The sequence below is a fragment of the Stegastes partitus genome, unplaced genomic scaffold, assembly GCF_000690725.1.
Source record: "Stegastes partitus isolate 25-593 unplaced genomic scaffold, Stegastes_partitus-1.0.2 Scaffold1073, whole genome shotgun sequence".
NCBI lineage: Eukaryota > Metazoa > Chordata > Actinopteri > Pomacentridae > Stegastes > Stegastes partitus.
The window spans coordinates 1-17,312 of NW_007578804.1; the positions used below are offsets into that span (position 1 = coordinate 1).

The following is a 17,312-nucleotide window of genomic DNA, read 5'->3' on the forward strand; positions in this document are numbered from 1 at the left end:
CACCCTTTTGGGTGCTCGGACCCTAAAAATGATGTCAACTGCAACTGTGACTAAGACAAACAGCACAGATGTAACACAAGCAGAGGGCTGCAAATCAATTTACATGAATCTTTATTTAACCATTTCTATGATAAAACAATGTAACCCAGAGAAATTTCACCATAAAAAAAGAATGCAGTACAGATAAGTGGAAAACACCTCGCTGTTTTTGAAAAACAAGAACACGTCTTGGTTTCCGACACACTTTGACGCACCGAGCCAGTGCCGGACAGTGTATTGTTGGTTCTAGAAGTTCTGAACTGCTTGTGAAACCGCTTTGAGCGTTGGAATAGTCGGAATTAATCAAATTAGCAAAGGTAAGAGCTAGCAGACACTGTGGTCTTGGAAGGACTGAGGTGTGCATCCTCGATGCAAACACTGAACAATAACAAAAGGAATGTAACCTTGAGTGGAGTGCACTAACTCAGAACATCATGTTCCAATTCCTGATTGTAATCTGTGGCAGATTCACACACATAGTAACACTGCCAAATAAACTAAAATCAGACTGATCAACTGATCCTCTGAACAACACAAAGAAGACGTCCATACACGTAGAAAAAGGCACAGGTATGGAGTGTTGGTCTTTGAAAACCTCCCAGTAGGAAAAGACTGAGGGTCCTGCTGTAGCACCCGTAAATGTGACAAACAACTATCATTTCAAATACTGCAATGAAGAAAACAACAGAACGTGATGTGAAGACATGAATGTTTGACTGTATTACAAAATGGAAAAGGGGGGTTTGGGGAAGCACGACTCTGCTAGGTGTGAAGTTCTGGGAGCAAACTGCTACAGGTTCACTCGAGGTGGGAAGTGACGATATCTTGACCTTTTATTGTGAGAGCTGGACCATCCAGAGCATCTGTCCGTCTCCAGCCTCATCTTCTCTGATTTCAGTGTCCAAATTGGTGTGGAGCCAGTTTGCCAGTAGTTGAGATGTGCGGATATCCTGCAGACTTGAGAGCGCCTCCCCCCGAACTCAACCATCTCACCAGTACACCGCTGTGACCAGCAGTGACCGAACAGGCGTGGTGTTCCTGCTCAGCATCGCCGGTCTCTGCTCCAGTGAAACGGGTTGAGGTGTCGCTGCTGGAGGGCCGCTCAGATTGTTCGGGGGTTGTACTCGGGAAGCTTTTTCAGCTTCTCCTCTTCCTGCTGAGTGTCCTGTCTGGCGATTACCAGAGAGTGAGAGTAGCCCATCACCACCTGCAAAAGCAACACAACACACAGTGATGTTAGTATTACTAGACATGTAATTCTAATGCATGTGATGGTTTGATCCTCTTTCAAAATTGATGTGAAATGTGCGATAACCTCAAGATGCGTTTCTCCCCGTTAGCCATATTGATTGCTTACATGTGTGAACTGTGAGCTCAGAATTTGAATGTTGCGTTTGGAATTTTCTAACCTCGAATACAAATGGAGCACAGTGCAAGTGCAGCCTGACAGCGCTGCTAGCATGCCGGCACACTGCTGTTTAAGTTTATCCACTCAGGTGAGCCTTCTCAAAACCCTCCATTTCCTCAGCGTGAATGAAAAGGACCAAAACTGAGAGAAGGTGATTTTCAAATGTGAAGAATGAGGGTGGACGTTCTTGATGCATTTCCTGCCAGAGGGAGGGACGTATCAGAAACTGACCTGCTCAACGTAGACGCCATCCAAAGTCTTAACCTCTTGGGCGGTGGTGGAGGATTTGGGTTTGTTGTCTCCGTATCCCTGAAAGACAAATGACGAGATGCAATCAATGCTCAGCTCCTGACTCACGACACGACGGCCAACGTCTAGAAATATTATCATTATCGGACTTATCTTCAAGGGAAATAATAATAACACATTTATTTTTTTCAAACCCCTTTCAAAAAAACCAAAGACGCGCAAAACAGGACAAAACAAAAAAACAAAAAAAAAAAAAGGAAAAAAAAAAACAGATAAAAAAAAAAAAAAAAAAAAAAAAAAGAAAAAAAGCAAAAAAAAAAAAAAAAAAGTAAAACAGTTAAACATTAAAAGCGATCTTGAAAAGGTGACTTTTTAAAGGAGGCTTGAATGTGTGGAGGTCAGATGGGAGATGGAGTTCCAGAGGGTGGGGCGAGGAGGTGAGCAGAGGAGGACCGTGAGGGGCTGGAGCAGGTCTGTGAGGTAGGAGGGGGCCAGATGATGGAGGGCTTTGTAGGTGAGGAGGAGGATCTTGATGCATTGTTTGACAGGGAGCCAGTGGAGATGTTGGAGGACGGAGGTGATGTGATCCGTGAGTGGGTGTGGGTGAGGAGACGGGCGGCAGAGTGTTGAATAAGCTGAAGATTTAAGTGAAGGTGAAACAGAAGCAAGACCGAAGAGACGCTGCAAAGTTTTACTGTAACACAAGAGGATTTTGTGGATTTTCCTACAGTGGCAGACTGTCATTAACAACTCGACTGTATTTGCTCCAGTGGACATTAATAGTGGGCTGAAAGCAGTAAACGTGGTTAACAGACATCAAGTGGGATGACTCGGGTCTTACCAGCTCTCCAAATGTGGGTGAAGGGCCCCAGCTGATCGTACTCTCATCTGCAGCAATGATGATGCTGCTCTTCCTGTCAAATACAAAATATACAGAGTTAGACTCAGTTTAGAATAACTTTCTTTTCATTTTTGTGACCTTGTATTTTCTATTACAACATATCCTATTTGTTTTATTTTGTATTTTTGTAAAATGCAACCACATACGGTTCAGAAAATATCACTAGTTGACATTTGGATTATCATTGTTTTTGTTAATGTACGCTAGAAAGTGCTTTTTCACATTTTAACTTACCTACAATTGGAAAGAATTTGGTTTATGGGTCCTATATTTCAGATGTCTGTCATCTGTTATCTTAGTTCTTGAGATGCTGTCGTTCAAACTAAGTCTCAAATTTCAATGTGCGAAAAATTGTGCCGAAAGTGGGTCGACAGGCGTCATGGTTTGAGATGGAATGGCCCACTTGGGTTCCTTTTTGCACATATTACACAGCAGAAATGCTAAATTATTATAAAATAGTTAGTTATCATTTTGTGGCACAATATTAATGCACATCACAGTACTGTCATTTATTATTATTATTACTACTTGGCTCCAACCCGAAGTTTTATCAAAGAATTAACAGTTAATGCGGAAATGCATTCATCTAACTAGTTTATTTGTTGCTGTGGTGTCAGAACTGGTATCGAACATCAGAGAGTTTTTACTTCAGACTAGCTGTTTGTGGGACGACCTAAAACCTTAAACCCACTTTGTTTACAGCACAAGTCAAAGCTTTCCGATACACCAATGGGTCAGAGAGTTGACCTTACTGAACTGTCCTTGGTAGTCGGCTATGAGCATGTACGACCTGTATTAACCCCCAGCAGCCTGTCACAACATCAAAACGTGACACTGGATCAACGTCAGCACTCACCCACATGCCAGGCTGCGGATCTTCCAGCCACACAGATCCTGCACAGCTTTGGGGTACATGGTTGACTCTCTGGAAGTGTTTGTCACTCCCCAGAAAAACAGGCCCCCTGCAAAACACCACATCAGCTGATCAGACATAAACAAATGTACCCAGCATCATTTACTGTAGAAATGACTGTGACTTAACATTTGGTATTTAACATTTAGAGCTCTTGGCTGAGCATCAGTTAAAGTCAAACAACAAGTTGAAATTGACGTGCTCCGTTCGTACCCATCTCACTGACGGCGAATGAGCACTGGTATCCCGTATAGATCATACTGGCACCTCGTCCAGGGAAGTCAAAAAGTTTAACCAGTCGGGGAACCATCTCGTCCTTCTGCTCTGTGTGACCCAGACGCCCGTAACCACCGAAACCCCAGCTGAACACTCGCTTCTGAGAGTCCAGGACCAGCTGCACACACACACAAACACACACACACAGATAATTATATGACTATATTTAATGCTGTGGTATCAACAGCCACAGCAAACGGGGTAACGGCAGCAGTCTGTAAGCCCTGCTGGAACAATCACAGGCTATCTATAGAAAGATAACTGTGTAATTTGTTTTTAGTGTATTTTCTCACCGTGTGGTTGGCGCCACAGGCCACATCTCTGACCACCACGTTGGGCACAGGGATGACCTGGCCATCCTTAGACTTCTCAATGAAGATGGCAACACGACGAGGGATGAGCTCACAGTCAAACTCGATGCGCTGGGCGCGAGCTATGAACTTCCCGTCACTGTTGTGACCTGCAGTGACACAGATGAAGTGTCAATGCTATGAAAATATAAAACCTAGCCTGGTCTAATCAGTGCTGTGTGTTGAGGCAGCTTCCAATGTCAGTAATGAGAGCTTAAAATTCCTGGTGCTTGCATTTTAATAAACGCTGCACATAAACTGCTCCCGAGTGGGTAATCTACAGACTAAAGTTCTTTATCTTTTGACAATTACTTGACTGCATGTTTTAATATGTAGCTTACACACGTCATCTTCCACATTTGGCTTTCATCAGCTATAAGCAGCACCAGATATTCTCCTATAATAAAAACTAACCACCAAGTGATGCAAACGCACCATAAAGGAAGCTAACACAATCAAAACAACAGACGTCCTTGCATGTTGTGAGCTTACCTAGCTGTCCGTACTCGGGGCAGCCGAAGGAGTACAGGTTTCCTTTGCAGTCCACAACCATGCTGAACTCGGCACCGCAGGCTACCTTCACCAAGGGCTGGCCGTTGTAGGAAATCTACAGGGAGAGAGACAAGGTGGACTATGAAGACAGCACACCAGAATGCCTACTACGTCGTCGGCTACAGGCTTCTTTTGCAAACTGCTATCCGCTCTGATCCACAACTGTCTGCCACGCTTGATTCCTGCTATGGCCATGATATTCTGAAATAGATCTGACAATTCTAAACTGGGACTGTTTAGAAAGTGTTACTGGACGGTTGAACCTGTGATGCAGGTGTTTTCTTGTCACCATCGCTAAACTGCAGGATGGACAGCAACGGCTAAAGAGCCTTGAGGCATGGTCATTTATCTAATCAGCAACACGGATAAATAGCTTCTTGGTGAGAACTACGCAATCTATCAAATCCTACCCACCACTACGACCATAGACGATACAACTTGTCTGCTGTGTTGTGTCTGTGCTCAAGACAGGAATGGTGGAGTTCAGGATGTTACTGCTGCTGTGATCATAATTACGGCTGAAGCTGCTATCACAGAAGCTGCGCCACATTCATGTCAACTGTGGGTTCCGGTGTGGGCAGAAACTACCAAAGCAAAAATCGCATCGACACAAGCAGCCACAGCAAAGCAGCAGCCCACTGATGTCATACGTGTCAGTCGCTATAGTTACTATACGGTATACGTTTGTGACCTCTACAGCAACACTTTAAGGCCGAAACAGGTAGCACACATCTGAACCACTTTAGTGATGGCTTACCGGTGCTGGGCTCAGGACTGCATCAGTCTGGTTGCCTTGGCCGAGCTGGCCCAACTTGTTCTCACCAAAAGAGTAGACACTGCCATCCTCTGAAAAAGAATGGCATCAGCACATTTACAAACACAGAGCGATGACAAGTGGAGTTCAGATTTTTCAGAAAACTCCATTCTTTGACCACTACATTGACGTAGTTTGGCTGGAATAATAACCCCGACACCCTTGATGACAGGACACATCTGGGTTCAGCCTACCTGTGAGTGCCAGGGTGTGATTGCGTCCACAGGCTGCAGAAACAATCACATGCTCTGCCAAAGCCTCGATTAGCTTAGGAGCCTCCAGACGCTTGGTGTCGCCGTGTCCCAGCTGACCTTTGTCATTACGACCTGAGGAGGCAGGAACCAAGAGGTCAGCGGTGGTTAATTCCTTCCACTCTGAACTCAAACACTGATGCAAACCTCCCTACGATGCTACTGAACACGTTACTTACCCCAGCTCCACAGCTTGCCCTCAGTGGTCATGAGGAGACTGTGGGCAGCACAGGGACCAGACACCACGCAGCTGACCTGGACATCATTCAGGCAGCCGTAGCGGTGAGGACCCCACAGATTCTGACCCAGGTTGCGAAACGCAGCTGCATACAAAGACAGATCGCACATCAAATTAGAAGACATCCGTCTGACACACTCCCCATTTGTCAACACAAACCAAATGTTACTTTATCCCCTTATTTTGTTCACTGACCACAGTATACATGGAGAGAGAATTACATGAACATATTATAACATGATGCATCAGGGACAGACAAGGACATAAAACTGGAGTCTGAACTCAACACAGTTGGATCAAAAATGCCCGCTCAACTGAACCGTGGCCCTCAATCTTTCCAACTTGTTTATGACACTGACATCATTGTGACTGTGGTCCAAAAACCTCAACACATCTGTGAGGCATAGTGTTAGGTAGTATGTTCCATTCTTTATATAAACACACACAGTAGTGTATAACGACAGATGTGCTCAATAGAGCACCGAGGCTTTTTAATCTGCTACTGAAAGTAGTACCCAACAGAGGTTTTATTCTCATTTTATAAAAACTACAATTACTTGCTGTTTTTGAAATGTACTGAGTCCTTCTTAAAAGGTACAGTGTATGTATATATATGAAGAGTTAAACAGATAACCCAATCTTCACAAACCTTTAAAAAAAAAAACAACATCTCCATCGTCTACCTGAGACCATGTCAATCAAAATTAAGCTATCTCTATTGTTGTCATGTCATTTCTACTGAGTCAAATCCACTCAACTTCAGTTTGATTGATATTATCTCAAGCAAACAAAAAAAAGAACAATATATACGCACAAGCTGCTTTAAAAGATGTACCTCTTCAGAAAGCCTGGAGCTGAAAGCCACAGACACTGAAGTCAAACACTACTTGACATGAACCAACAAAGTGTTGGCTGGGATCTGCACGTTGGATGTGCACCGCAAACAATAGGAACAATATTGGCCAACACCAGCCTTGTCCGTCAAACAAAAAGGAATTTGACAGGAGGAAAAAAAATGCAAGTAATACTTAGATTTAACAACGATGCCGTCATCATAGGACTACTGAAATGAAGTGCGCTTACTTGCACCAAGCTGGATCACTCAGATAAATAGGAAGTTCAAAAGAAACACACGCAGTCTACTTTCACTTTCAACTCGAGACAAACTGCTGCTGCTACACTTCCACAAGCAGTGCTAAAAATGGCAAATGCATTTTTTTTCTATATATATATATATAAATGCAGCACAAAAAAAAAGAAGATCTGAATGTGATGTTGACGCCTTGGTGAGCCCAACATCATCGATTGATAGACCGTCTTTGTCTATGCAGCTGCTCCAGCCGACACCCCCAACCCCCCATCCAGTTTCAACAAAGCAAATTTATCAGTGTATACCAGAATAGCGAGTCAAGAATAAAACAAGGCAGCGCACAGCCTGCCCCAGGCATCAGTAGGCCTGCTGCAGGGCTCGGGGGGTTGGGGGTGGGGCAGCGCAGAAACATGCATGCATATGAATAGACATTACTGTCACAATCAATTAACAGGATCCCACCGGCTCTGACACATACGTGGCAAGTGCATCCCAAACAAAAAGACACATGTACACCTAGCATGTGGTTGCATTTAGCCTTTTGGTTCTCTACTGTAGACACAGAGGAAAACCTGATCAATCTTTTGCTTGTACGAGTTCCTACATGTTGTCGGCATACGACAGAGAGGGGTCTGGATAATCCGCTGGTTAAAAAAAAAAAAATCCATACATCAAATCAAACCCTTCACATTGTGTCCAACAACTCAAGATGGGCCTGATCAGAATTCCCTATCCAACCCTTTCGCATCTCATCCAGTGGTGGATCTCAGCCTCGGGTTTGTGTCAGGTACAACACAACTACCATGACCTCTAAAGTCCACTGGTTAACATGCACCTGTGTTTAATCCTTGCAGAAATGGGAACGTGAAAATGACATTTTGCAGTTGTAATTATGTGTACGTCTTCACAAAAAAAAAAAAAAACAGTATCTTTGTGCAGCATCTAAGGCAACAACGCAGGTTTTCTGTCGTGCACCAGGCGTGACAACTTAAATGTGAGAAGAATATTTCAGGAAGCTACAGTCACTAAGTGTTTGCCTGTTCCCCACACAGTTACTGTAGTGCAGCAGCTCGTGTGTGACAAGAGTGTGAAATAAGGGGTTAAAATGTCAGATTTACCCAAGTTGAAACCAAGTGGCTTTGTCTGCACGGGCTATTGTCTGAGCAGAAGTTCCTATGAAGACATTACAAATGCTACTAGTGCTGTCAGTCGTGTTAATCTAGTTGTGGGAAGCCAAAATCCTGCTCTGTATTTTAAAGTTTTCCTTCTTCACTGGCCCTGTCGATATGAACTAGCTTCCACTCTCATCATCTAGTTTGTCTGAGTTGGAGCCTCTCCCTCTTCTTGTCTTTTGAGCTGTTGAAGAAGATGAAGCACTACTTTCAATCACAATGGGGAAACACAGAAGCTACGCTGGTCAAAAGAGCTCTAAAACAGGCTAATTATCACTCCTCACTTGCACAAATGCGACTCTCAAAAAGCCAGTCTGGATCCTGACTCGCTTTAAAAGTTCATTTTTTTAGGGAAACATTCTCGTGCTCCAGACAGAAAAAGAAGAAACTCAGCATTCTGAGGAAGCAAGGGAAAGGAATCGAGGATGCACAAACTGAAAAATGAGACGACGGGTACGTGTGAAGCATACCAGCTTCCTTCTCTTGCATTTAGAAATGATTCTTATAAAAAGGCTTTTATATGATAGATCACGTTTGTCACTCATACTTCAGATAAGAATCAAGCTGATGAGACAAAAAGGGGACGTAATCAGTCGCAGATTTAGGACCAGCCATTTTAAAAATGCCCTACCTTGTTGCTTGGGCACCTCCTTTCTTCCAATCAGATCCCAATTGGTGGCTCCAAAGATGAGCAGTTGACCTTTTACCTTTGGGCAATCGAGTTTCTGTAGAAAGGAAGAACACTTGGTCAATAACAGAATAAAATAAAAAAATAAAAACCCTCACAAATGGTTGCATAAGCTTAAACCGGTTCAGCAGCTGAATCATAGCTTCTGTGTTTTAATTATAGGGACGTTTGACATTTAGGAGAAAATATGGAGGTACGTTCACCATAATAATTTTCCTTAAATAGTCACACACAAGTAATCCATCCTTGTACACTGTAAGGAAACACTGCAACTCTTCACCGCAAAGAACATCTGAGTATTTTTATCAGAAAGCAGATAAAGGAAGAAGCTAAATTCTATGCCAAGGGTCATATTGTGGTACACGAAGGGGAAAACAACGCTAAAGCACAAGTAGGTGCAAAACTAGAATAAAGAAAACTGAACTTATTATTATACTTATTCAATATTCTCACGACTTAATCGGTTAGAATTAGGGAGGAAAAAAATGTGACCCACGTTTGTCGTTTCTTTTCTAGTTATACCCTTAACGGGGGTTTTAAGATTTCAACACATTTCTGCTTAAACCAGGCAGCAAGTTGTTGAAGGATGCATCAAACCCACTATTTTCTCTTTGACATCATCTGCGACGGTGACGGGCTGCAGGCCGGACTTGGCAGCGGGTTTGCCAGGTTTCTTGTTGTTCTCCTGCTCGAAGTCGAACTCGTCGTCGCTGCTGAAGTCCCTCTCTTTCCTTTTGCCACTGGCCCTCTTCTTTTTCATCCCACCGTTCCCTGAGACATCTGTCACCTTCTTACGTGGCATCGTTCAACCAGAAGCTGTTGTTGATGAGAGGGGGGGGAAGAAAGAAAGAAAGAGGCAGTGATTAGTTCCTATAAAGAGCAACAATAATGTGTAATTGAACCTAAAGTCAAATGTTCAAAACACCACAGGACATGTTAGGAACAAGGCAGAGGGGAGGAAAAAACACAAGAATAGCTTGTAGTTGAGTATGAATCATAGAACCACCAATGGCTGAAAAACAGCACAACACAATGGGAATAAAAATTTTAAAAAAACATCCACGGCACCACAATGAATACGTTCCCAACTGAAAAGACCATTTAAAAGCACCATCGAATAATACAAACTATACAAACTCGTCAGCAAGTTGCGGCACAACAGACGCCATTATAATAAAAATAAAAAATAAAAATCAAGGACTTTTATCATTCTACTTTTTGTAACTTTACAAACTTCAACAAAAACTTTTATATCCTTTTAAAAACACACTAAACCCGGCTGTGCTATCTTTAAATGACGCTCGAAGAAGTTTATTATACGACATTTCAAGCGGCTCCTTTGCCTCTATTGTCACGTACCGGCTACTCAAATTTGGCAAATTTACTCAAATTAATAATTTTTTACAGACGTTTTATCGACAGACACAAGAAACTACCGTTGGAAAGTAAAAACTAGCAGCGAACTACAACACAGTGAGCTCCGTCTGGTGGCTAGCTGCTAGCGTCTTTAAGCTAACCTCTGTCGCTCTTTGTTCGCATAATGGGTACGAAGCAAGCTAGCTGTCGAGCTAACGCACGGCGTGTGAAGTTAAAATGTTCGCGAAACGAGTTAGACAAAGTTTGTATGCTTTACAAAAACGCTACACATCCTTAAACCCGGCGTAAAAACAAGATTGGGTCAAATTTGCAGAAATATGCCACTGATGAGCTTGACGAAGCTAACGCTGTATGCTAACAGACTCTCTAAATAAAGACATGGACACTAACGTTACACAAAACGATGCTACAACAACAACAAAAAAAAACTTTTCAAGTATTTTCTCAACCGGATGTGTTTTTTTTAAGTCTAGCGTACGCACAAGAGGTGTAATCTCGAGTGAATAAAATGTTATTTCTGTTGAAATACGGCAAAAAGAATAAATCATATACCGGCGATTTCCTGATTCAGCAGCTCTCTGTCCGTCTCCGGTTTGATTGATTTGAACAAAAGAAGCTGCAGTCTGCTTTCACACCACGTGGTTTGTATTTAGTATTCATACAGGAAACCAGGCACTCACCCATACATGCGACTGGACGCAGAAATAATCCGCTGTACGCTGCTTGTCGCCGCCAGGGAACCAGAGAACCGCAAGTAAAGCGCCACTGGGTCTCAGAAAAGTTGTGCCTCCTCTGCAGAAAAGTTTTACAGACGAATAAAATAATCCAAATAATAATAAAAAATACTTAAAGTATGAGTGTTTGAGGACTTTTGCATTCGTGTTTTTTTCTGTCTTTGACAAACTTCTGAATTTGTGTTTTTCTTAATCATAAATAATGTTGTAAAAAAATAATAAAAATACAGAAATCATGCTGTTATGATGGCATAACAGAAAACTGTAACCAACGTTTTCATTCTTATTATTTTGCAGATTTCCAACAGACTTTTCCTCAATGTTTTCTACAAGAATAGTCAAATAGAGCTATCCGCTGTGTGTTAGTGTCTCTGCACAGCACAAGAAGTGCACCGCTCAAAAAAACATAAAGGGAACACCTAAACAACGCTGTAACTTCAAGTCAGTCACACTTCTGTGAAATCAGCCTGTCCAGTTAGGAAGCAGCACTCATCGTGAATCACCTGCTGTTGTGCAAATGGAGCAGACAACAGGTGGAGATGAGAGGCAGTGAGCAGGACAACCCTATAAAGGAGAGGTTCTGTGGTTCTGCAGGTGGTGACCACAGACCAGGTCTCTGTTCTCATCCTTTCTGGCTGATGTTTTGGTCACTTTTGCATCTTGTCAGTGCTCTCAGCCCAAGAGGTAGCATGAGGCGTGTCTACAACCCACACAAGCTGCTCAGGTGGTGCAGCTCATCCAGGATGGCACATCAGTGAGAGCAGTGGCAAGAAGATTTGCTGTGTCTCTCAGCACAGTGTCCAGAGCCTGGAGGAGATACCAGGAGACGTGGAGGGGCCGTAGGAGGGCAACAACCCAGCAGCACGATGCTACCTCCTCCTTTGTGCAGGAGGACCAGGAGGAGCTCTGCCAGAGCTGCAGGATGACCTCCAGCAGGCCACTGATATGCATGTTTCTGCTCAAACTGGTGGAAACAGACTCCATGAGGGTGGTCTGAGGGCCCCACGTCCACCAGTGGGGCTTCTGCTTACAGCCCAGCACCGTGCAGGGTGATTGGCATCTGCCAGAGAACACCAAGGTTGGCAGATTGGCCATTGGCGCCCTGAGCTCCTCATGGATGAGAGCAGGTTCACACTGAGCACATGTGACAGACGTGACAGAGTCTGGAGACGCTTTGGAGAACGTTCTGCTGCCTGCAGCATCCTCCAGTATGACCGGTTTGGTGGTGGGTCAGTAATGGTGTGGGGAGGCATTTCTTTGGACTCCATGGACTAGCCAGAGGTACCCTGACCGCCATTAGGTACCAAGATGAGATCCTCAGACCCACTATGAGACCATATGCTGGTGCAGTGGGCCCTGGGTTCCTCCTGATGCATCACAATGCTCGGCCTCATGTGGCTCAAGTGTGCCAGCAGTTCCTGCATGATGAGGGTATTGATGCTATGGACTGGCTGGCCCGTTCCCCAGACCTGAATCCAATTGAGCACATCTGGGACATCATGTCTCGTTCCATCCACCAACGCCACGTTGCACCACAGACTGTCCAGGAGTTGATGATGCTTTAATCCAGGTCTGGCAGGAGATCCCTCGGGAGAACATCCGCCGCCTCATCAGGAGCAGAGCCAGGAGCTGTAGGGAGGTCCTACAGGCACGTGGACTCCACACACACCACTGAGCCTCATTCTGACTTGTCTTGAATTACCACTGAAGCTGGATCGGCCTGTGATGTGATTTTCCACTTTTATTTTGAGTATGATTCCAAATCCAGCCCTCCATGGGATCATTTAGATTCACATTGATCATTTTTATGTTATTTTGTTCTCAATACATTCCACCATGTAATGCATAAAGATTTTCAAATTATTTATTTCATTCATTGAGATCTGGGATGTGTTATTTTAGTGTTCCCTTTATTATTATTATTATTATTTTTTTTTTTTTTGAGCAGTGTAATTCCACAACTTGACTCTTGACAAGTCACACCGTTAATTTAAAGCCACTCCAGGAGACGACCTCATGAAGCTAAACTGAGAGAATGTCAGGAGTGTGTCATCAGAGAAAACATTCTGTATGTGTTCTTACCTAGTTTCAATGTCTTCGGTATTAATCCTGAATGTAGAAAATAATTAAACATGGAGAAGGTCATGGCCTACTTCTGATGCTACTACACTTCAAACTGTTTTGCTCTCAAAGAGTTCGTCTCCGATCCTTGACACGCGACTTCTAGGAGGTATCGCAATAAAACATGAATAAATCAATTCTAAAAACCAGTATCGCACTGCCATGGCAGAAATAAAACATATTGCACCACAGACAAATTTATTGCACCATATGAACGAGTTTTTAAGTGTCCTGAGAATTTAAGAGTCTGATGGCGGAGGGGTAGAGACTAGTACAAAACCTTTTGCACTTCAGACTGCGGTGCCTCTCGCCTGAAGACAGAAGAAAAGAAGAGTTTGTGACAGGGGTGTGTATTGTCCTTTAAAATCCTTTTTGCCCTGGACAGGCGGCGTTGTTGGGCCAAGCCCCCAACAGGTGGCAGCGTGACGCCAGAGATCTTCTCAGCTGCCCTCACCACCCTCCTCAGCGCCTTTCTGGTGAGCACACTTTCTATGATGCCTCTGTAGATGGTGGTGAGGACAGATGGGCTGAGATGGGCCTTTTTTCAGCCTCCACAGATAGTGCAGCCGCCGGTGAGCCTTTTTTTTGCAACAGTGGAGGTGTGCAAGGACCAGCTCCCTAATCGAGGCCTTTCTTGCTCAGTTAGTCAGCTTGCGACGTGCATTTCCTAATTATTGAGGCCACTTTGCTTCTGGGAGTATTCAAAGCATGAGAACTGGTTTCATGGTTTCACGGTGGCTTAAAAGTTGTGTTTGTGTCATCTAAAGAATCAGAAGTTTCTTGTTACCGTGTTTTGGTCTCCACTCATCCCCGAGGGACTCCCTTTGCTGCTTAATGTTCCTCTAACATCTAGTCTCCAGCCTGCTGCTTGTAGTGTACAGCGGCTTTTTCTGTTCTGGCGAACGTTTTGGCTTGACAGCGAAAGAACCTAAACTCACTATAAAGCTCCATAGTTGGATATTCAGCTGATAATTCTTTGCAGGTTTATCACCACCGACGCTTTTCTCATTGTCACACTGCGTTCAGATTGTCATTTGACATACTGATATTAAACATATCTCTTTCCTAGTAAAAAAAACAAGCCCAACACCTCATAACAGTCACAATTTGATCAAATAAGTAACAAAAGGTAAAGTTTATTAAGACATCACAAACAGTCCAGACTCTAAGACTTCAGGCAAATACTAACTGCAAGTAGTTTGACATGACATCTGACACATTTCGTGCTATGCGTATGAGAGGCTACATCTCTTTCATGTTGGTGTAGAAATGCTCACACGTACAAATGCAGTATTCATGACTGTGTGAAGGACAAAAATGTGAATATTTACAGATTGGAATGCATAAGACAATGTTTTACAGCAACAAAAAAAAAAAAAGAAGACAGAATACGTATGAAATCTACAAACTGATCGACACATATTCCTGGGAAAAGAGTGCAGGAACAATATAAATGTCGAATCACGTCAGCTTAAGGACAGGTTAAGGCTTAAGGCTAACAGTTAAGAAAGAAAATAGACATGAGAAATTGTCACTGATGATTGGCACACAGCTACACGTGGAAGGTACATTCGTCATTAATAGATATTGTAGACACTGATAACATAAAGTACATTTTCCTATTTCTCCATGTACAATACACAACAATTGAACTTAAATTACACTTATGTGATATTTTGCTGGCGGCAGTCCAAATCTGAAATCCGTGTCATCAGGAACAATGAAACCGCGCTGGGCTGGTTTAAATGATATTCATCAGATGAATTCCAGTTTGTTCACGATTCTTCAACACACCTTCCAGAGTTAGTAACGGAGTTCCACAGGGTTCTGTGTTCGGACCGATACTCTTCGGGCTGTACATGCTCGCCTTGAGCAATATTTGTAGGAAACACTGCATAAACTCTCATTGCTATGCAGATGACACCCACTTCTATTTATTCATGAAGCCAGATTAAACAAATCAGTTGGTCAAACTTGAAACATAAAGTAGTTTTTGTATTTGGACTTCAGAAACACAGACCAGAGAGCTGCTCTGGATGACATTGCCTCGGCCTCCAGTTCTACTTTGAGAAATACTGAAGTCACGTTTGACCCTTTAACTCACACATAAAGCAAGTCTGTAGGTCGGCCTTCTTTTATGTGGACAATACTTGTAATAATTCAGAACATCTCAGAATGATGCTAAAAAACTAGCCCATACATTTGTAACTTCTCGGCTGGACTGTTGTAATTCCTTCTTATCAGAATACTTTGGGTTCCTCGAGTGTTTACAAGTAGAATGGGAGGCAGAATCTTCAGCTACTGTGAAACCAGCTCCCAGCTTGGGTTCTCTACTTTTAAGGTAGCTTTCTTCTTTGAAAAAACTCACAGCCAGGGCTGCTCAGGTGACCCTGAAGTTAGGCTGCTATAGGCCCTAGACTCTTCTTTTTCTTCACCATGCATTCAAGTCTGTGCCACCACTGTATGTCACTAACTTTGTGTTTCTCTGCAGGTATCTCTGGCTCTGAAGTGAAAGGTTTCCTGATGTGCAGTTACTGGCCTCACCAACCTCCAAAGCATTTATTGTTCTCCATCTGCTATCTTTCTCTCTCTTCACGTTGCCATAACCTCAACCGGTCTCGGCAGATGGCTGACCTCCCTGAGACTGGTTCTGCCTGAAGTTTTCCCTTCCAGGTAAAGGGGAGTCTTTTCTCCACACTGTTTCCAAATGTTACGTTTAAAAGGAATCAAAAAAAAAAACTTTGCATATTTTTGGGGGGGGTTTATTTGTATACATTTTGTGAGCTCTTCAGTTCACTATATGAAGTGCCTCGGGATGACAAATGTTTAGTTTGATGCTTCATAAATAAAAACTCAACTGAGGTGAAATGAATGTTGAGAATATGAAGGCAGCAGATTATGTGCATGTCAGTTCCACTATCTCACCACCAGATGTCCTAATGACCCTCTTTCTGCTTCAGTCTTGCCCACCTCCCCCAGTTCCTTATCAGTCATTGTGTATTTACAGCAAACCTGCCATTGTTTTGTCAGTATGTCCCACATTTCACCTTTGTTCCTACGTCTCGTTTTGTTTTCTGTTATCTGCCCCTTTGCTTCTATTTTGCATTTTTTTAAAAAAACTATCCAACCTGTACAAAGCATCATAGTGTATTCCACTTATCAATTAATAAACTGTGGACAAAAAACATGTGGGGACAGAGAACAAAGTAACAGCAAAGCATGGAGAGTCTTTTAAAGTTAGCAAAACTATGTAAAGTGGTGCAGAAAGTCTTCGAGACAACAGTTGACTTTTCTACATCTTTTGTTCACCGATTCATCACACCAGACTGGCTGAGCACCTCCAGTGTATTGTCTATGCGCTATAACACGAAAGATTCACATCACCTGTGAGCTGTCAGTGTCATTAAATTAATTTACGTGTTTCAGAAATGTAAGTAGTTTTCGGTGTCTTTTTGAATGCTTGTCTTCGCGTTACCTTCCATGAAAATGCTCCCCATAAGTTCCCTGCAATAATAGACCGAACTCATTTTTAAAAAGAGGAAAAAAGAGGCACCAGTGCAGGCAGAAAACCTAACTTAAGGTATCAGAAGAGAGCGAGAAGAAGTTTGATTCGGGCATCCCTGTGTTTTTAACATATGTCGCGAGTCAATAAGGAGATAACCACGACATCTGGTGTCTCTAACATTCTTCCTAAAACAAATAAGTTCAAAAGCTGGCATGACTGGGCTCCAGTAAATGCAGATATATCACAAGAGGTAAGCTTGAAAGGACAATAAGATGCTCAGTTTCCAACTTTTGACATTTTAGAAGCTAAACCTTCAGTGTTGGCACAAAATTCAGCTTCCTACTTGCAAGTGTGCAAACTGATATTCAATCTCAGAGCTGTCCTGTGTGCACTATACACGACTTTCTGTGCAGAACACAGCAAAGAAAAGAACAACATCAATACTGTGTTGGCATCACAGTGAGTGGATTTTTAATAAAGACTCCTACGTTTACGATATTCACTACTGACGATATTGCACCAAATCCAATTAACTTATAATTTGTTTACTCTGAGGCACCTTTGCTTGATTGCACGCCGAGTGTTATCAGAGCTTTCAGGATAAGTTTCCCAGTGATTGTTGACTCGACGTGAA

The 17,312-nt window shown here is 43.0% G+C and overlaps 1 protein-coding gene across 1 annotated transcript; it reads right to left on the reverse strand.

The window, feature by feature from the left end:
* Window positions 1-94: 94 nt before the first annotated feature.
* rcc2 (regulator of chromosome condensation 2) lies at window positions 95-10,943 on the reverse strand. Its single transcript, XM_008295717.1, has 13 exons — window positions 10,871-10,943; window positions 9,543-9,757; window positions 8,885-8,978; window positions 5,933-6,076; window positions 5,697-5,828; window positions 5,446-5,534; window positions 4,629-4,743; window positions 4,080-4,246; window positions 3,724-3,904; window positions 3,454-3,559; window positions 2,538-2,610; window positions 1,679-1,756; window positions 95-1,246 (listed from the first exon to the last, which is right to left on the reverse strand). Exons 2-13 carry the CDS (start codon window positions 9,741-9,743, stop codon window positions 1,142-1,144), a joined length of 1,485 nt encoding a protein of 494 aa, XP_008293939.1. The 5' UTR covers window positions 9,744-9,757; window positions 10,871-10,943; the 3' UTR covers window positions 95-1,141.
* Between the last annotated feature and the right edge of the window lie 6,369 nt (window positions 10,944-17,312).

What these genes read in the sequence shown, in the direction of transcription:
- rcc2 (XM_008295717.1), bottom strand. Translation starts at nt 9,743, where the DNA reads ATGCCACGTAAGAAGGTGACAGATGTCTCAGGGAACGGTGGGATGAAA. An exon ending in TCACACCCTGGCACTCACAG is followed by an intron (nt 5,535 to 5,696) that starts GTAGGCTGAACC and finishes ATTCTTTTTCAG; the next exon opens with AGGATGGCAGTGTCTACTCT. An exon ending in CCTGTGGCGCCAACCACACG is followed by an intron (nt 3,905 to 4,079) that starts GTGAGAAAATAC and finishes GTGTGTGTGCAG; the next exon opens with CTGGTCCTGGACTCTCAGAA.